Below are 17,169 nucleotides of genomic sequence, written 5' to 3'. Positions count from 1 at the left end.
GGCACCCAGAAAAGAGGGCACCTGGTGCCCAATCGTTGATCTATCAATTCTAAACACATTCCTGGTGTTACCAAAATTCAAAATGCTCACCCTCCAGCAGCTTCTTCTTATGCTATCCAAGGATGCTTGGTTAGCCTCCCTAGACCTAAAAGAGGCCTATCTACACATCCAAATCAGGGATTCTTGCAGGAAATATCCATGTTTCGGGGCAGGATCTATGCACTTTCAGTTCTCCGCACTTCCCTTTGGCTTATCCACTGCTCCCAGTGTTTTCACAAAATGCCTGGCTCCTGCCATTGTTTTTTGCAGACAAAGGAATATTCAAATTTATCCCTACTTAGATGACTGCCTGATTCAGGCAGACAGTCAAGAAAAGCTGTTACAGCACCTGACCTTTGTAAAGGACCTACTGACCTCCCTGGGGTACACTATAAACAAAAAGAAATCCAAACTAGTTTCCACTCAAAAAACTGTATTACTGGGAGCAAGCCTAGACACAGCATCCCAGATGGCATTCCTTACTGCAGAAAAACAAGCCTATCTGACAGGCTACTTCTCTCAACTAGGCACCAGAACCCAGTTATCTGCAAGGAAAATCCTGCAAGCCCTGGGGTACATGGCCTCCTGCATCCAACTCATTCCATATGTCAGACTGCATATGAGCAAACTTCAGTGGTACTTAAAAAGCCTTTGGTGTCAACACTCTCAGGACCTGGAAACTATCATACCTATGATACCTTGTCTAAGGAAAGATTTTCTTTGGTGGGCAGCAGCATGCTACCACAACAAGGGCCTTCCCTTTTCACAACCCCATGCCACCCAGACCCTAACCACAGAAACATCAGCTTATGCCTGGGGTGCACACCTGGAAAGCAGGTGCATTCAGGGCCACTGGAGCCGAAATCAAATGCATCTGCACATCAACCAAAAATAGATGCTAGCTGTTCAGCACACCCTGACAGCTTTCAGACCCCTAATCTCCCCGGGGCCTCTACTGATCAAAACAGACAACACCACAGTGATGTGGTACATCAACAAGAAGGGAGGAACTCACTCCTATCCCCTCTGCAGGCTAGCCATGACCCTTTGGCACACAGCTTCAGCCATACAAATTCACCTGCTAGCACAATTCCTGCCAGGCTCCCAAAACTCTCTGGCAGACAACTTAAGCAGAAACCTCCTAGACCCACACGAGTGGCAGCTAGACCACAACACCTTCAACCTCATAACCCGGAAATGGGGCACCCCGAAGGTGGATCTATTTGCCTCCCACAACAATCACCAGCTCAGCAAATTCTCCACCAGGGAACCTCACAGCAAGGCCTGGAAAGTGAATGCCCTATCCTTCCAGTGGGTAAACCTCTCGATCTATGCATTTCCCCCTCTACTTCTACTCACAAGGGTACTACTCAAAATAAGGGAGAAAAAACAAAGAGCAATCTTGATTGCCCCAGACTGGCCATGCCAGCACTGGTACCCACTGCTGTGCAGTCTGTCACTCCTGCCTCCATGGCACCTACCTCAGATCCCAAATCTCCTCACCCAGCAGAATGGAGAATTCATGCATCCACAATTGCAGACCCTGAACCTGGCAGCCTGGCTTATTCCCTGACCTCTCCTCCAGTTGCCAGCCTAAGCAAGCAAGTCCTGGACATTATGCATGAGGCCAGATGCCCTAGCACTAGAAAATCCTATGCTGACAAGTGAAAACGGTATTGCACCTGGATGCGGGCTAAGGGAGCTAATGCAGCACAGCCCTCCCTACCTCTCAGCCTGGATTACCTAGCAGATCTACTGCACAGGGGCCCATTCTTCCCTTCTATTAAAATTGATGCCTCTGCCATCTCTGCTCATTACAGCACAGAGACACCTCTCTTTTCTCACCCTCTCATCAAACATTTCCTAAGAGGGGCTAACAATTTAAGGCCACCCAGAGGAACTCCTGCCCCAGCTTGGGACCTTAATTTTGTGTTGGAAAAGCTCACACTACCCCGCCCCCCCTTTGAGCCTGCAGCTTCAGCAGAGTTAAAATTCCTCTCTTGGAAAAGAGCCTTGCTTCTGGCCATCACTTCAGCTAGAAGAGTTTCAGAGCTACAAGCACTCATGGCTGTGGTACCTTTCATCATTTTTCATGTTGACAAGGTCTACCTCAGGACTAACCCAACCTTCATGCCTAAAGTGGTGTCCAGTGTGGCTCTCAACCAATCTATTCATTTGCCCACCTTTTTCCCAAAGCCTCAAAATAAGGGGGAAAGGATCCTGCACTCTTTAGATGCGCACAGACAGCTCAGATTCTACCTGGATAGGACTAAGCCCTTTAGGAAAACTGACCAGTTGCTAGTCAGCTTTGCAGCAGGGATGAAGAGCAAGGCCATATCCAAACAAATCATCTCCAAATGGATAGCACACTGTATCCATTTCTGTTACAAACACCATGGGAAACCACCCCCACAGGGGGTCAGGACATATTCCACAAGGGCAACCTCCACCTCTGTAGCTTTCCTCAGAGGGATCCCTACCAGGGACATCCTGGAGGCTGCAACATGGAGTTCTGTTCATACCTTCACCAAGCATTACCACCTGCCTATCTTTTCCAAATCCAGGGCAGGCTTTGCAACCACAGTCTTGCAGGGTATACTAGCCAGCCCCAACTCTTCTTGAATGCCTCCACCCTTTACTTCAGCTTTGGGAATCAACCCAAGTGTGATGACTGCAATAGTGAAGCATGAAGAATATAGTACAGTTGTGTACACTTACCATAAATGTAGATGTTTGAGTGTATTTACTGTTGCGGTCCTGGTTTCCCACCCTCCATCCCCCTTGTCTCCCTCATGCTCTGTCTTCCTCACTCTCTACAAGCATTTTTGGTATATACTTTCTACTGGTGGTGTTCTTCCACCATAACCTAGCTCCCTATTTGGGGGCTCCTGACTTTTAGGGCAAGAAAAACTCATGTAATGGCATCGGCTGCCTGATTTTATACCACTGACAACCTAATGTCAGTCCTGGAGCGACAGCAACTGACACAGAAATACTAAGCCTCTGGTATTTGGGCCGACTGAGCGCTACCCCTGGCAGGATAACCCAAGTGTGATGACTGCTACAGTGAATACACTCGAACATCTACATTTATAGTAAGTGTACACAACTGTACTTTTTGGGGTGTTTAACTGGCCCCTAAAAGGTTTTGGAACAGATGGACTAGAAAAGAAGAAAAATGCTTCATGTTTATCATATCATTTATAAAAATCTGAGTATACCAAGATTACAGTGGATATAAGAAGTGTACGCACCCCTGTTAAAATGCCAGGTTTTTGTGATATAAAAAAATGAGACCACAATAAATCATTTCAAAACTTTTCCCATCCTTTAATGTGGCCTACAACCTGTACAATTCAATTGAAAAACAAATCTGTTAGGGGAAAAATATAAAAAAAAATTATAATAAGCTGGTTGCATAAGTGTGCACACGCTTAAACTAATACTTTGTTGAAGCACCTTTTGCTTTAATTACAGCATTGTCTTCTTGGGTACACACCTGCCATCAATTAAAGAGACTCTGATTAACCTCAAATAAAGTTCAGCTGTCCTAGTAGGATTTTTCTGACATTTACTCAGTTGCCTGCTACAGCAAAAGCCATGGTTCGCAGAGAGCTTACAAAGCATTAAAGGGCTCTCATTGTTGAAAGGTATCTGTCAGAAGGGTCCAAAAAAATTCCACAGTATTGGATAAACCATGGAACACAATGAAGACAGTCATCAAAATGTGGAGAAAATATGGGACAACAGTGCTGTTGCAAAGAATTGAACATCCCTCCAAAATTGATGAAAAGACCAGACGAAAACTGGTCAGGAGGCTGCCAAGAGACCTACAGCAAAACTGAAGGAGTACTGGTTATGTATTACATGTGGCAACAATCTCCCGTATTCTCCATATGTCTGGTCTATGGGGTAGGGTTGCAAGATGGATGCCTTTTTTCACACAGAAAAACATCCAGGCCTGGCCAAAATTTGCAAAACAATACATCAATTCTCCCAAAAGCATGTGGGAAAATGTATTATGGTCTGATGAAACCATGGTTGAACTTTCTGACCACAATTCCAAAACGTACGTTTTGCGCAAAAACAACACTTCGCATCACCAAAAGAACACTATCCCCACGGTGAAGAATTGTGGTGGCAGTATCATGCTTTGGAGTTGCTTTTCTTCAGTTGGAACTGGGGCTTTATTCAAGGTGGAGGGAATTATGAACAGTTCCAAATATCAGTGATTTTTGGCCCAAAACCTTCAGGTGTCTGCTGGAAAGCTGAAGGTGAAGAGGAATTTCACCTTTCAACACGACATGGACCCCAAGCATACATCCAAATCAACAAAAGAATGGCTTCACCAGAAAAAAATTAAAGTTTTGGAATGGCCCAGCCAGAGCCCAGACCTAAATCCAATAGAAAATCTGTGAGGTGCCCTGAAGAGGGCTGTGCATAAGAGATGCCCTCACAGTCTGTCAGATTTGGAGCGCTTTTGCAAGGAAGAGTGAGAAAATATTGCCAAGATGTGCCATGCTGATAGACTCCTACCCAAAAAGACTGAATGTTGTAATTAAATCAAAAGGTACTTCGAGTATTAGTTTAAGGGTGTGCACACTTATGCAACCAGCTTATTGTACATTTTTTATTTCTTATATTTTTTCCCCTAACAGATTTGTTTGTTTTTCAATTGAATTGTACAGGTTATAGGTCACATTGAAGGTGGGAAAAGTTTTGAAATGATTTATTATGATCTCATTTTATTATATCACAAAAACCTGGCATTTTAACAGGGATTGTACACTTTTTACATCCACTGTATATATTCCCCTTTCTGAAGGAGGTATGGATCCCCTCGAAATTAATTACATATATGCAGTCCTATGACTGTAAATCTATACATCTGCTGACCTCACAAGATGCAAAGATTAGTGAAAGTTTTAAAACATGAGGAGAATAAGTCTAAGATGACTTCCCTGCTTAGTTTAGCAGAAGCATATTGGTATCAAGCAGGAATGGAAATCAAGCCAGAAGTAGATAAAAATCAGGCAGCAACTGAATGTGCCAAAAAACAAAAGAAAGAATATAAGGTGAAGGATCATATGAGATGGCAAGAAATGTGGAAAATGCATAAAATCAAGTTGCAAGTACAGAACTGCAAGAGCAACCTCATATCGTTCAGGATCTAGCACAGGAATGGTTAAGGAGAGGTGAATTTAAACCAAAATACGAAAGGTTGATATGGGTGGCCCAGGATAGTGGAGTATATACATGTTGGTTTACAAAGTCCAGTGAACATGTCTGAGAACAAACAAATGCAGGTTTTGTAAAACAGAATTGGAAATGGTTGCACATGCTGTTGCTTGGTGTGATACACTAATGGCAGAAGGCCTGTATATTGAAAGGCATAATAATGTGGCAAGACCGTTGCATTGGGGATTGTGCAAACATTATAATATCAAAGTAGCTAAGAAGCATTGGAAACGTGAGCCACAAAGCATTATAGTAAATGATGGTTTATATCACATGGGATCACCCATTACCAACATTTCAAAAAATATATGAGAAAACCAGATATAGTAGTCCATGAAAAGAAGACAAAAGTAGCATTGATTAGTGCCCCTGAAATCACAGATACTCAGGTTAAAACAACCCTCTCCAAAATCAAAAACACAGAGCATCAATGGGACTGGAAGGTGTCCCAGGCTGCATCCTACACAAGCTCAAAGATGAACTAACCCCTCACCTGAACACACTGTTCAAACTCAGCCTCTCCACAGGCTACGTGCCCATAAAGTGGCACACAGCAATGGTTATTCCGCTCCACAAAGGTGGAGCCACAACAGACCCCAGGAACTGTTGCCCTATAAGCCTGACTAGCTTGGTCTACAAGGCTATGGAGCACATCATCATGGATCTCATTAACATAGACATTGGGAACCTCCAAACACTGGACCCTACCCAGTTCGGCTTTAAGGGCAGATCATGTCTCCTAAACCTGGTGGACTTTTTTGAGATGGTTACCAAAGCTATAGACAAGGGAAAGGTGGTCCACACAGCCTACCTAGACCTCGCAAAGGCCTTCGACACCATTCCCCATTCAGGTATTATAGATGAGCTCACCAGCCTGAACATAAACCCCTACGTCACGAGATGGGTTGCCAGCTAGCTCACGGACAGAACCTACATGGTAAGAGGTGTGGGAGCTAGGTCTGACTCTAAACCGGTTTCAAGTGGTGTTCCCCAGGGCTCAGTCCTTGGACCCCTCCTGTTTGGGATATACCTCTCAGAGGTACAGGCAAGCACAGGAGGACTATGGCTTACCAAGTTCGCAGACTGCAAACTAGGGGCTGTAATTGATTCTCCAGCTGACACAGACATCCTCCAAAAGGATCTCTCTGAGCCAGATACCTGGTGTCAAAACCATAGCCTCAAGCTAAATGCCAAAAAGTGCATAGTCATCCCCTTTGGAAAAAACATAGTACCCACAAACTACCACATAGGTGGTAGCCCCCTAAATATGGAAGATGTAATAAGGGATGTGGGGACCCAAGTAGACAGTAACCTCACCTTTGATAATTACATTGCCAAAGTGGTTTGCATCCAGATCAAATGAGGTCATTGTGCCCCTCTGCACATCACTCATCAGACCCATGGTAGAGTACAACGCCCCATTTGGGATGTACATTACAAGACACCTGCAGCAGCTGGAAAGACCACAGAAGTACATCACCAAGAGGATCACTGGCCTCAAAAAGTTGCCCTATGCAGCTCAACTGAAGAAACTCCAGCTGTACTTGGTTGCATGCCGCCTACTCAGAGGTGATCTCTGCCTGACATACAAGACCATATTCAACCCAGAATTGATGGACATGCTCCACCTTAAGATAAACATATCCCCTCAAGCCACACACTCTAGGGATCTAAACCTCACCACAACAATAAAGAGGACATGCTGGAGGGATAGATTCCTGTCCCAAAGACTTCCCATGCTCTGGAACAGGATTCCAATCTACATTAAGCAGAGCTCCTCGCTAACCCTCTTCAAGAGAAACCTTGACGAGTGGATGGGAAACCGAAAGTATACCCCGGGGATCACTTCAGTGGCTCTGCTGGACAAAGGCACATGGAACTAATCTAATGGGCCGGCAAAAGCCAACACTTTCTGGCTAGGCTTATAAATGCCTTCAGGCAGATAGCCTAGTACCTACCTATGAACCTATTATTGAAATTGCTACACCCAGCGATTATAGTGTATTACATACAGGGAGACACACAGTCATAAAATACCAGGATTTGCAGGCAGAAACAAAGGCAGTGTGGAAGGATACGCAGACAGTTCCAATAGTAGTAGGAGCAATGGGTCTCATAATAAAGAATTTACAATCATACTTCAATATTTTACCAATACATGTATTTGTTTGAATTGCAGGAGGAGTCAGTTCTGGTCATGTTTTGCGTGCTCTGAAGTGCACTTTTGGCTAACATCAAAGATTGAAACAATACTAATTTAATGAACTTTAATTGTACTTTGACTTAGGAATGGGGTCCATTCCCATCATGATATTAGTAACCCAAAAGATGGCTATTCCTGTCATGGTATTAGAACCCCAAAAGACTTGGAGAAATTAAACTGACTGTACACCACCTCTAGTGATCTTTCCTTCCTTTCAGTGACTTATTTACAGATGTGACTGTCAGGCTTAAATTGCTCTGATGTTTTCTGTTTTACTATTTTTAAATCAATTACTGTGGATATTTACCACTGTTTAAATAAAGTCATGCTTCCTTTTACATCTACAGTCTCTGTGTACTGCATAATAGCTTTGTTTGTTTGTCATGTTTGCTTAAAGCAACCACCCCTTAAGTAATCAGTTCTCCCCTTGAGCTAGCCATATATCCCCCTTTCTTCTTCCTATTTAACAAGGTGTACATACTGTGATTTTTCAGTCTGTCTTATTTAAATATATTTATTTAGCGGGGTCGTGCACTGACCAGCATTGACCAATTTACCAATTTCAGGCTCAGCTTAGATTAAATGCAAAGCATTTCAGAAACAAAAAAAAAACTACATAAATGTAAGCAATAACTGAATAGTTCAGACTAATTACATAGAAAAAAATGTGTATATACATTCTAATGAACAAGCACAGTTCAATGCGCATTGTACAATATCTACATTAATTTCTAAAGTTGGTCAATCTTCAGTGAATCTTGAGACTCAGAATGGAGATAGGTCAGGTGATATGTCCCGTGTTGAAGCAGGAGGATTTGCCTTTTTATGAAGTGCTTTTGGTGTTACGTTCTGTTGCATTCTGAATTTGGAATACGTGTTGATTTCCTTATTATCAGTAGAGGGTGCTTCCGAAAGAGTAGGCGCCTAAACGGAGAAAGCATGTGGAGTGCTGTGTGTTCTCAGGGTAATGAGAGTTGGATGGCTTGTGAGTAGTGTCTTGGATTGTATGAGGAGTTTATTTTTCGTGGCGTTTAGCTGTGAGGGGAGTAAATATGTGGAGCTGGAGTAGTTTTAGAGTTGAAATCTTAAAAGTAGGTTAGATCTTTGTTTTATGGCTAGCCATTTAGCTTCTTCAAGTAACTGGTGTTTCTAATGTATTGCATACTAAAAAGAGTGAATTGTTCAGAATCACAAAGTAAGAAAGTGGAGAACTTGAGACTTTTACTTGGGTCTCAAAGATGCAGCACATTTGCAACATTTTAAATTAAAATAATCTATATTATTATAGGTTCATCTGCATTATCCTACAGGTATCCTGGATAAAGGATGACACTATGCATTTGGGGTTTTGTGTAAGATGTTCACCCCCCATTTCTTCCTGCTTAAAGTGCCTCTTACTTGGGAATGAAGTATGTCACTAACCCTACTTTCTGTATTTATTTTATTATTTACTATGTAGTTAAGCCGCGGTGGTACAGTGGTAGCATTGTTGCCTCACAGCAAGAAGTTCTTCTGTTCAATTCCCGGCTGGAGTGCCTTCTGTGTGGAGTCTGCATGTCCTCCCCACGGTCGAGTGGCCCCCGAAAGATATGTGTGAATGGGCTTCCCTTCGCTGAAGGTTGGGTGTTGAGCTGGCAACTCAGCACCATAAAAATCTACTGTCAGTCATTAGTGGACCGGAGTTCCACTGTGGTGACCCCTAACCGGGAAAAGCTGAAAAGATTTAAGGGAGTAACTTCTGTGATTTTGTACCATTTTCAGATGTAATGCTATCAAAAGACAACTGTGTAGAAAGTCACAGTAACTATAAACATTGTCATGAATTAGAAGTGCATGGTATCGTTGGGAAAGCATAAATGAAGATGGTGGCAAACATCTGCTTGAATTGGTTCAGTTATGTAGTCGGCCAATATGATTTCAGTAATATGTTTATCAGTTAAATAAAATGCAAAAGTTACACACCTTTTACATCACGAACTGTATAAAATGGTATTGTGTGTCATGTGGAGGTTATTAATAACTCTAAAAATGTATGTGCACTTGCTTTGGAAAGTAAACCAGTGCACTTTAATTCCCCATCTAGTCTACTAATTTTTAGTGTAAAGCAAAGACCTCCTCTTTCCCCATCTAGTCTACTAATTTTTAGTGTAAAGCAAAGACCTCCTCAAAACTGGACAAAATGGTTCAGCATAAATACTAATTTTATTCAGTGGAATGAAATAAAAGTTTAACATGAACTTTTCCCTCAGTAGTGTAGCTGGCTTATGAAATCATGCAGATAACCTTACTGATAAAATTAATGGAACACATGTGTGTGTGTGTGTGTGTGTGTGTGTGTGTGTGTGTGTGTGTGTTTTTTTTTGAATATATGTGTATGTATGTGCACGAGAGTGACTGGGAGAATGCCAGGGTCTACAGGAGCAGCAGTTTACTACCGTGACATTCAGATCAGCAATGATCAGTGCAATTCAGAGACATGCAGATGGGCCAATAATGAGTTTTTTTCCTTGTCAAAGTTAACATGTCTCTGAATCGCAAATTAACTAATGATGGCAGCAGCACCTTTTTAGCACAGTCTGTATGGCTCATGCTAGGCTCTTTAAGGAAACCCTGGGCTGATCTGTTGAAGGAACATTGTAAAATGGGGGTTCAGAGGATGTCTCAGAATCTCATAAAAGGTATTAAGACCTCCTAGAATTAGGGAAGTCTAGACCAAAGGATGTTTCACTAGTTTTCCAAGCCTTTGAGGTCACCTTTATAACACTGTCCCCAGAGGCATCCAAGTTATGGATAACTTTTTTTTTTTTTTTTTAAAGAAAAATGTAAGCTGAAAAATTAACTTACTTGAACGATGTTTACAAATATTTAAAGTTGAGGAAAGCAGAAATGTTAAAAATGCATCAAGTTCTCCTTCTGTTAAATAATTTAAACATTTCTTGTCATTTTAAAACACAAGAAAAAATGAAGACAAACACAGACCACTGGGTAAAAGTCAGGAGTACAACAGGCAACAAGCAAACTTTAAAATAAGAACTCCAAAACTGCCAAGACTTTCCAATGAAGACTGCTTTAATAACAAAATAACAAATGGTGAGGGCTTTTGCGATTAATAATAATGCTTCATTAGACACAGTTTAAACACAAAACAGTAACACTTTCAAAATACTTCAAAACCAGTCCAGAATAATAATAAAATCATGTGATTAAAAACATAACACCTATTTCATTCATTGAAAACTCCTTTTACACACTTGATGAGTGTCTCTCAAACTTGTTCTGAAATAACTCCCACTGAAGCAAAAGAAGAGGCTTGGTATATGCAAATAATATGACTGGCAGGATCAAGAAACCTTTTTGTAATGCCCATTATGACATCAAGTTAGGGGCTTGGCGTTTTTGAATGATTTGATTGGTCAGTTGTGTAAGCAGACTTTTAAATGAATGAAATAGATGTTACATTATAATCGCATTATTTTATTCTTATTCTGGACTGGGTTTGTTGTATTTTAAAAGTGTTACTGTTTTGTGTTTAAACTGGTCTGATGAAGCAGTATTATTAAATGAGAAAGCGTTCACCGTTTATTTTGTTATTAAAGCAATCTTCGTGTGAAGGTTGTGGCAGTTTTGGAGTTTGTATTTTAACATTTTAAAACGCGGTCCAGTGTCACTTAATTTAGTGCAGCACGTTTGAGTACATCCCTAATTACATTCATATAGCATACTCTAACCACATTAAAGAGAGATACATCTGTATGCTCTTTCGCCTTCAATAAGTCATGTAATGTATTCAGTTTATGTTTATACACTTCTCATCAAAATCCCTACATGTAATCTCACGGGTATCTGTCAATCTTGGCCCACCTTACTAACTCCAAAAACAAAACTTTATTGAACTGACCGTGCATTTTCCATCCTAGCACCTGAACTATGGGGCTCCAGTCTTCTCTCAGTCCCAGACGTCCACAAGTACTTGGACTTCAGACAGCAGCTTAAGGAACACCTCTTTACCCAAACAAAGTGCAGCTGCACTCAGTGAGGTCATATTGCATGAATCCTGCATACCCCTTTATCCCTATTTCATCCTACCTTATCTCATCTTGTCATCCCCTTACGTACTGCCTCTCATTCATCCTACTTCCTTCTTCTCTTTGCATCTCCACACTTCTCCCTTCTACTCCTCTTATCTCTGCATGCCTCTCTCACCTTTTCTCTGTCTTCTCCCCATGGTATTTCTTTTTCTGCATGCCTCTCTCACCTTTTCTCTGTCTTCTCCCCATGGTATCTCTTTTTCTGCATGCCTCTCTCACCTTTTCTCTGTCCTCTCCCCATGGTATCTCTTTTTCTGCATGCCTCTCTCACCTTTTCTCTGTCTTCTCCCCATGGTATCTCTTTTTCTGCATGCCTCTCTCACCTTTTCTCTGTCCTCTCCCCATGGTATCTTTTTCTGCATGCCTCTCTCACCTTTTCTCTGTCTTCTCCCCATGGTATCTCTTTTTCTGCATGCCTCTCTCACCTTTTCTCTGTCTTCTCCCCATGGTATCTCTTTTTCTGCATGCCTCTCTCACCTTTTCTCTGTCCTCTCCCCATGGTATCTTTTTCTGCATGCCTCTCTCACCTTTTCTCTGTCCTCTCCCCGTGGTATCTCTTTTTCTGCATGCCTCTCTCACCTTTTCTCTGTCCTCTCCCCGTGGTATCTCTTTTTCTGCATGCCTCTCTCACCTTTTCTCTGTCTTCTCCCCATGGTATCTCTTTTTCTGCATGCCTCTCTCACCTTTTCTCTGTCCTCTCCCCGTGGTATCTCTTTTTCTGCATGCCTCTCTCACCTTTTCTCTGTCCTCTCCCCATGGTATCTCTTTTTCTGCATGCCTCTCTCACCTTTTCTCTGTCCTCTCCCTGTGGTATCTCTTTTTCTGCATGCCTCTCACCTTTTCTCTGTCCTCTCCCCGTGGTATCTCTTTTTCTGCATGCCTCTCTCACCTTTTCTCTGTCCTCTCCCCGTGGTATCTCTTCTTTCCAACTGTTCTCACTTTCCTCTTCTAATGCCTTCGTATGTGTCTATCTAATGATATGCTGCTATCCCTATAGCATAAGCCATCTTGGTCATTATGGCTACATCTTACCCATAAAGCTCCGCTATGCATAATTTGATTTTCCATGTACGTTTTGACTGTGTAAACTCCTTCTTGTATTAAATATTGTAGCACATTCTTGCATCTGTAAATATGTATATATTTGTTTTTTTAACCTGTTGTATCTGCCTGTTCAGCTTTTGTTTTTGATGCTCCACTGAAAATAGACCTTGCTTAGTTAGACATCCCATTTACTAAAATAAAATTAAAATATAATTTATACTATTATGTGTTTATGTACAGGATACGATATTCATCCAAAGACACTATTATTACTATTAAAGGCAGAAAATCGTCTGCAAGAGGGTGATGTGGAGGGGAAAAAGTGCACAGAACAGAAGGGTCATCTTGAAGACAACCTCCAGAGTAAGTAAACAGCTTTATTGATCGACAACCTCCGGAGTAAGTAAACCGCTTTAGTGATTGTGTATTTTGCATTTTCTTTTTCTTACTGCTGTTGTTATTGCTCTAGAAAACTAGAGAAAAGTCCCAAAGTGTGAGGATTAAATGCTATGGCACAAAAGTAATGGTAGTTTGTTAGTATAAGCATGTGAAGTTGTGTGGGCTTTTTAAACCTAAACAGGATTTATAACATTGACAGTAATGCTAAACTTAGAGGTGATTTATGTATGGAAGACACATGGACATTACAGGCAGGGCCACCTTTACTACCTTTGAGTATAATCTTGTAAAAATTCCACATTTGGACTGAATGGATAATTATAAAGATGTATATGGACTTTGTCACATGGCATCAGTAAGTCATGCAGCATTTGCATTTATAAATGGATGGTGCACAGTATCCGACACCAGAACCAGATGGCCCACAACTCACTAATACATTGGAGACTGGCCACTGTGTTTCAGTGATGCATCATCTGAGTTTGATACACACCGTAGTAGCGTTGGGCATGTGGAAGGCAAAGACCTTAGTGTCTGGTGATCGTGTTTAACCCACTCTAAATTATTTTATTATTTTGCAGTTCTTACATTTGCTGTGTTTAGTTTACCGCACTTAATGCGGCATTTGTAACCTGTTTGCTACATAAAAAGCATAGAATTATTTAAAAACGTAATAATCACAACAGTTTTGCAAAGTATAATTTGTAATAATTTCCAAGCATTTTACCCTATTCAAAGACATTCTGTGGTACTTTTATCATTGCAAAATGGTGGCTTTTAGAATGGATTTAATTCTAGAAATAATTAAGTGAGGGATCCATCCAGTATCCCAGTGACCGAATGCTTGAATAATGAATATTCATTTCAACAGAATACTGCTAAAGAGGTTGCTATAGTTGGGGGTTACCCTTGACCCCAGTTGCTTTGACCTCAGAATAAGTTTACTTATTTAAAGTCTGGAAGTACACGAGACCTGACTGTCTCCACACAAGTTGTGAACGGATTATCCGTACAGAAAAGTATGTCATTTCAGAAAAGCAAGTTGATATCGTTTCTTGTGATCAGCTTGCTTTTTCAATGAACTTGTTTTTGGTAGACTACAATGGGCCCAGTTTTAAATATTGCAGCAAAACCTTTGGAATCCACCTTGCTGATAACCAAAATAAAGCAGAAAACCATATACCAAACCAGTGTTGCCGAAAGCATGGCTACTTTCTTTGAAAGTTTAAAACCCTATTTTTTGTGAAGAAATGTGAAATCCCTCTATAACCTGTATGCAGTGAGTTTAGTCTCTTACACATTTTACCCAGCATACCCTCAAAATGGATGTTAGATGAGGATACCTTTTTAGATGTAACCCACGTGTAAGGGGTACCAGAAATTTGTGCTTCTGGGAGCAACAGGAACTTGAGGAAGTTCTGCTGAGTACCACCTTTCAAGAAAGCTGGGAAAGTGCATGTCTGTTCCTCCAACTGAGCAGTCCTTCATCTCTATGGTTATCCCCCCCCCCCAAGTGATTCAAAAAGCATGGGAAGAAAAAGGCAGAAGTGCTGTTGCTAGACCATTTTATTGTGTTCTCCATGCTGATGAAATTAGCAATGGAAAAATAAATAAAAATCTGTCACCGCATATGTCCCTTTTGACTCATTTCAGAGGGGTCCATGGTACACACTAACCTGCAGACCCTCAAGCTGACATCCTGGGTAATGACACTTACTCTTTGGACACCTGTTCACACAGAATGTGTTTAAACTCTTGAAGGAAGCCATGAGGCCCAGTACTAAGAAATCAGACTTATTAAATATTTATTTTATTTATTTATTTTATTTTACAATTGTTGACCGGGATGGTCCAACTGGATTAATCTCCATTTTCAGTAGAGGCCCAGGGAGAAAAGCTCCAAGGTAGACAGATAAGTAATAACAAAGAAGGCATATTACAGATGAGATATTTACAAATGAAATAAGCAGACATGACATAATCTCTCTCTCTCTCTCTCTCTCACACACAGGTCAAAGGTAGAATTAGGAACCTGATATAGGAAGGATGCTTTTTTTCAGCAGTACCCTTCAGCTATATTTGGAGTCAACCTACTTGTTTCTTAAGAGGGCTTTCCACTTACACCCTCCCCAAAGAATGATGGCTTTACCATGCAGTTTGAAAGGAAAACAGACTTCTGTGCCCTGTTGAGCCAGCTACCACTACTCCTGTTAATTATATTATAATAATAATAATAGGGTCTATATTAAATTAGGGAATGCTTAAAATAGCGAATGCTGATTTATTGACCCACTAAGAACGAAACCTGAAAATCATGAAGACATGGAACAGCGATTTTTTTTTTTTCCCGGGGGAAAAAAAGTTCGCCCCTCACCCCCCGACTTAAATATACCAAATCCAAGATTGCACCACAGTGGAGGAAATGACAAAGTCCCGAAAACGGCCCAGTGATTTTTTTTTTCCTGGGAAAAAAAATTGCTGTTCTGTGTCTTCGGGATTTTAAGGTTTCATTCCTAATGGGGTCGCCAAATCAGCGTTCGCTATTTTAAGCACTCGCTGATTTAAAGGGAACCCTAATAATAGTGGCTGTAACATCAGCTTAAAATCATTACATAACTGTCTTTAAACCAAATCATCTGTTTTCCACTATTCTTCACTATTATTCAGAAGAAAGAGGACCAGATGTTTCATTCCTTGGATCTTCACTGGTATTTCAGGTACTACTTGCTTAGAACCATGGATCTGAGGTAACCAGAGCATTTTTTTTTTGTTTCATTTGCTACCAGTAAAGAAGGTAACCTACTTATTAAACAGACAATATGTAAATGTCTGACTCAAGTTTTCTGCACCTGTGTCCATTAGAAGACCCCGCAAGAGCAGGGCAACATCAACTGCCATAATCATTTTTAGAAGCGTGGACACAGGCCATACTAGGTGCAGCCAGATGGATTTATGTCCATACTTTCTTTAAACATTATTGGCTGGACATCCTGTTAAGGGGTACGAAAGGCTTCACCATAGCTATTGTACAGGTTCTTCTGCAGTCTTCCAAGGGTAACATCAACCACCCAATGAGACGAGAATGAGGTTTTCTGGAAGGAACTTGCCGTAATAGTGCTTATATGAGTAGTATCATTTTTAATAAAGGAAGTAGAAGTAAGCAGCCAAACTCCACAGGTTAGAAAAGTAAAATTTATTGAGCACTTTCGTCTCCAAATACAAGACTTCTTCAGTTTGTTGGAAATTTTCGCAGAGACCTCTGCAGCGTGTTAACTTTTCGAGAGGTGGGCTCCCCTTTTGTGCCATTCCTTTGCACATACATCCTACAAAGACACCTACATTTTGATTTTGGTAATTGTATTGTCAAGGAGAACATTATAATAGGATACTGTGAACACACACACACACACACACACACACACACACACACACACACACACACACACACACACACACACACACACACACACACTCTCTCTCACACACACACACACACACACACACACTCTCACACACACACACACACACACTCTCTCTCACACACACACACACACACACACACACACACACACACACACACACACTCTCTCTCTCACTCACACACACACACACACACACACACACACACACACACACACACACACACACACACACACACACACACTCTCTCACACACACACACACACTCACACACACACACACACACACACACACACTCTCTCACACACACACACACACACACACACACACACACACACACTCTCTCTCTCTCTCTCTCTCACACACACACACACTCTCTCTCACACACACACACACACACACACACACACATTTTTCACTGCTGTTAGTTTCATTTTCATTTTCTCTGATAATCCAGAGTCTGACATTCAGATGTGCATTTGTGAACAGTCTGTATCATTCCTTTTTCAAATCTTTTCAGTATGTATATGCTATTATTCCTTGTCTACAGTGACCCTGGTTTGCCATCCTAACTCCACTCTTTTTTTTTATATACCAACAATAACACCTTGGCTCATTATGATTTCATGAATTAAATAAATTTCCTTTTATCATCAAACGTAAATCTTATTTATTGAAAACATATAACATCTCTGCATTCTTATTTAACTCCATTTGTAGTATCATATCTTTTTTAAC

At 41.1% G+C, this 17,169-nt stretch overlaps 1 protein-coding gene across 1 annotated transcript in view; it reads left to right on the top strand.

The window, feature by feature from the left end:
- Positions 1-17,169, top strand: part of LOC122814379 (zinc finger protein 845-like) — a 281,439-nt gene that overhangs the window by 246,561 nt on the left and 17,709 nt on the right. Inside the window, exon 13 of the mRNA XM_044086963.1 lies at positions 12,853-12,975. Within this exon, the coding sequence (XP_043942898.1) occupies positions 12,853-12,975 (123 nt within the window). The remainder of the gene's footprint in view (positions 1-12,852; positions 12,976-17,169) is intronic.

This window comes from Protopterus annectens, chromosome 10.part0 (genome assembly GCF_019279795.1).
Source record: "Protopterus annectens isolate FY-2018-M chromosome 10.part0, PAN1.0, whole genome shotgun sequence".
NCBI classification, from domain to species: Eukaryota; Metazoa; Chordata; order Ceratodontiformes; family Protopteridae; genus Protopterus; species Protopterus annectens.
The sequence above is the reverse complement of the archived record's forward strand: the minus strand, read 5'-3'. Positions and strand labels throughout refer to the sequence as shown.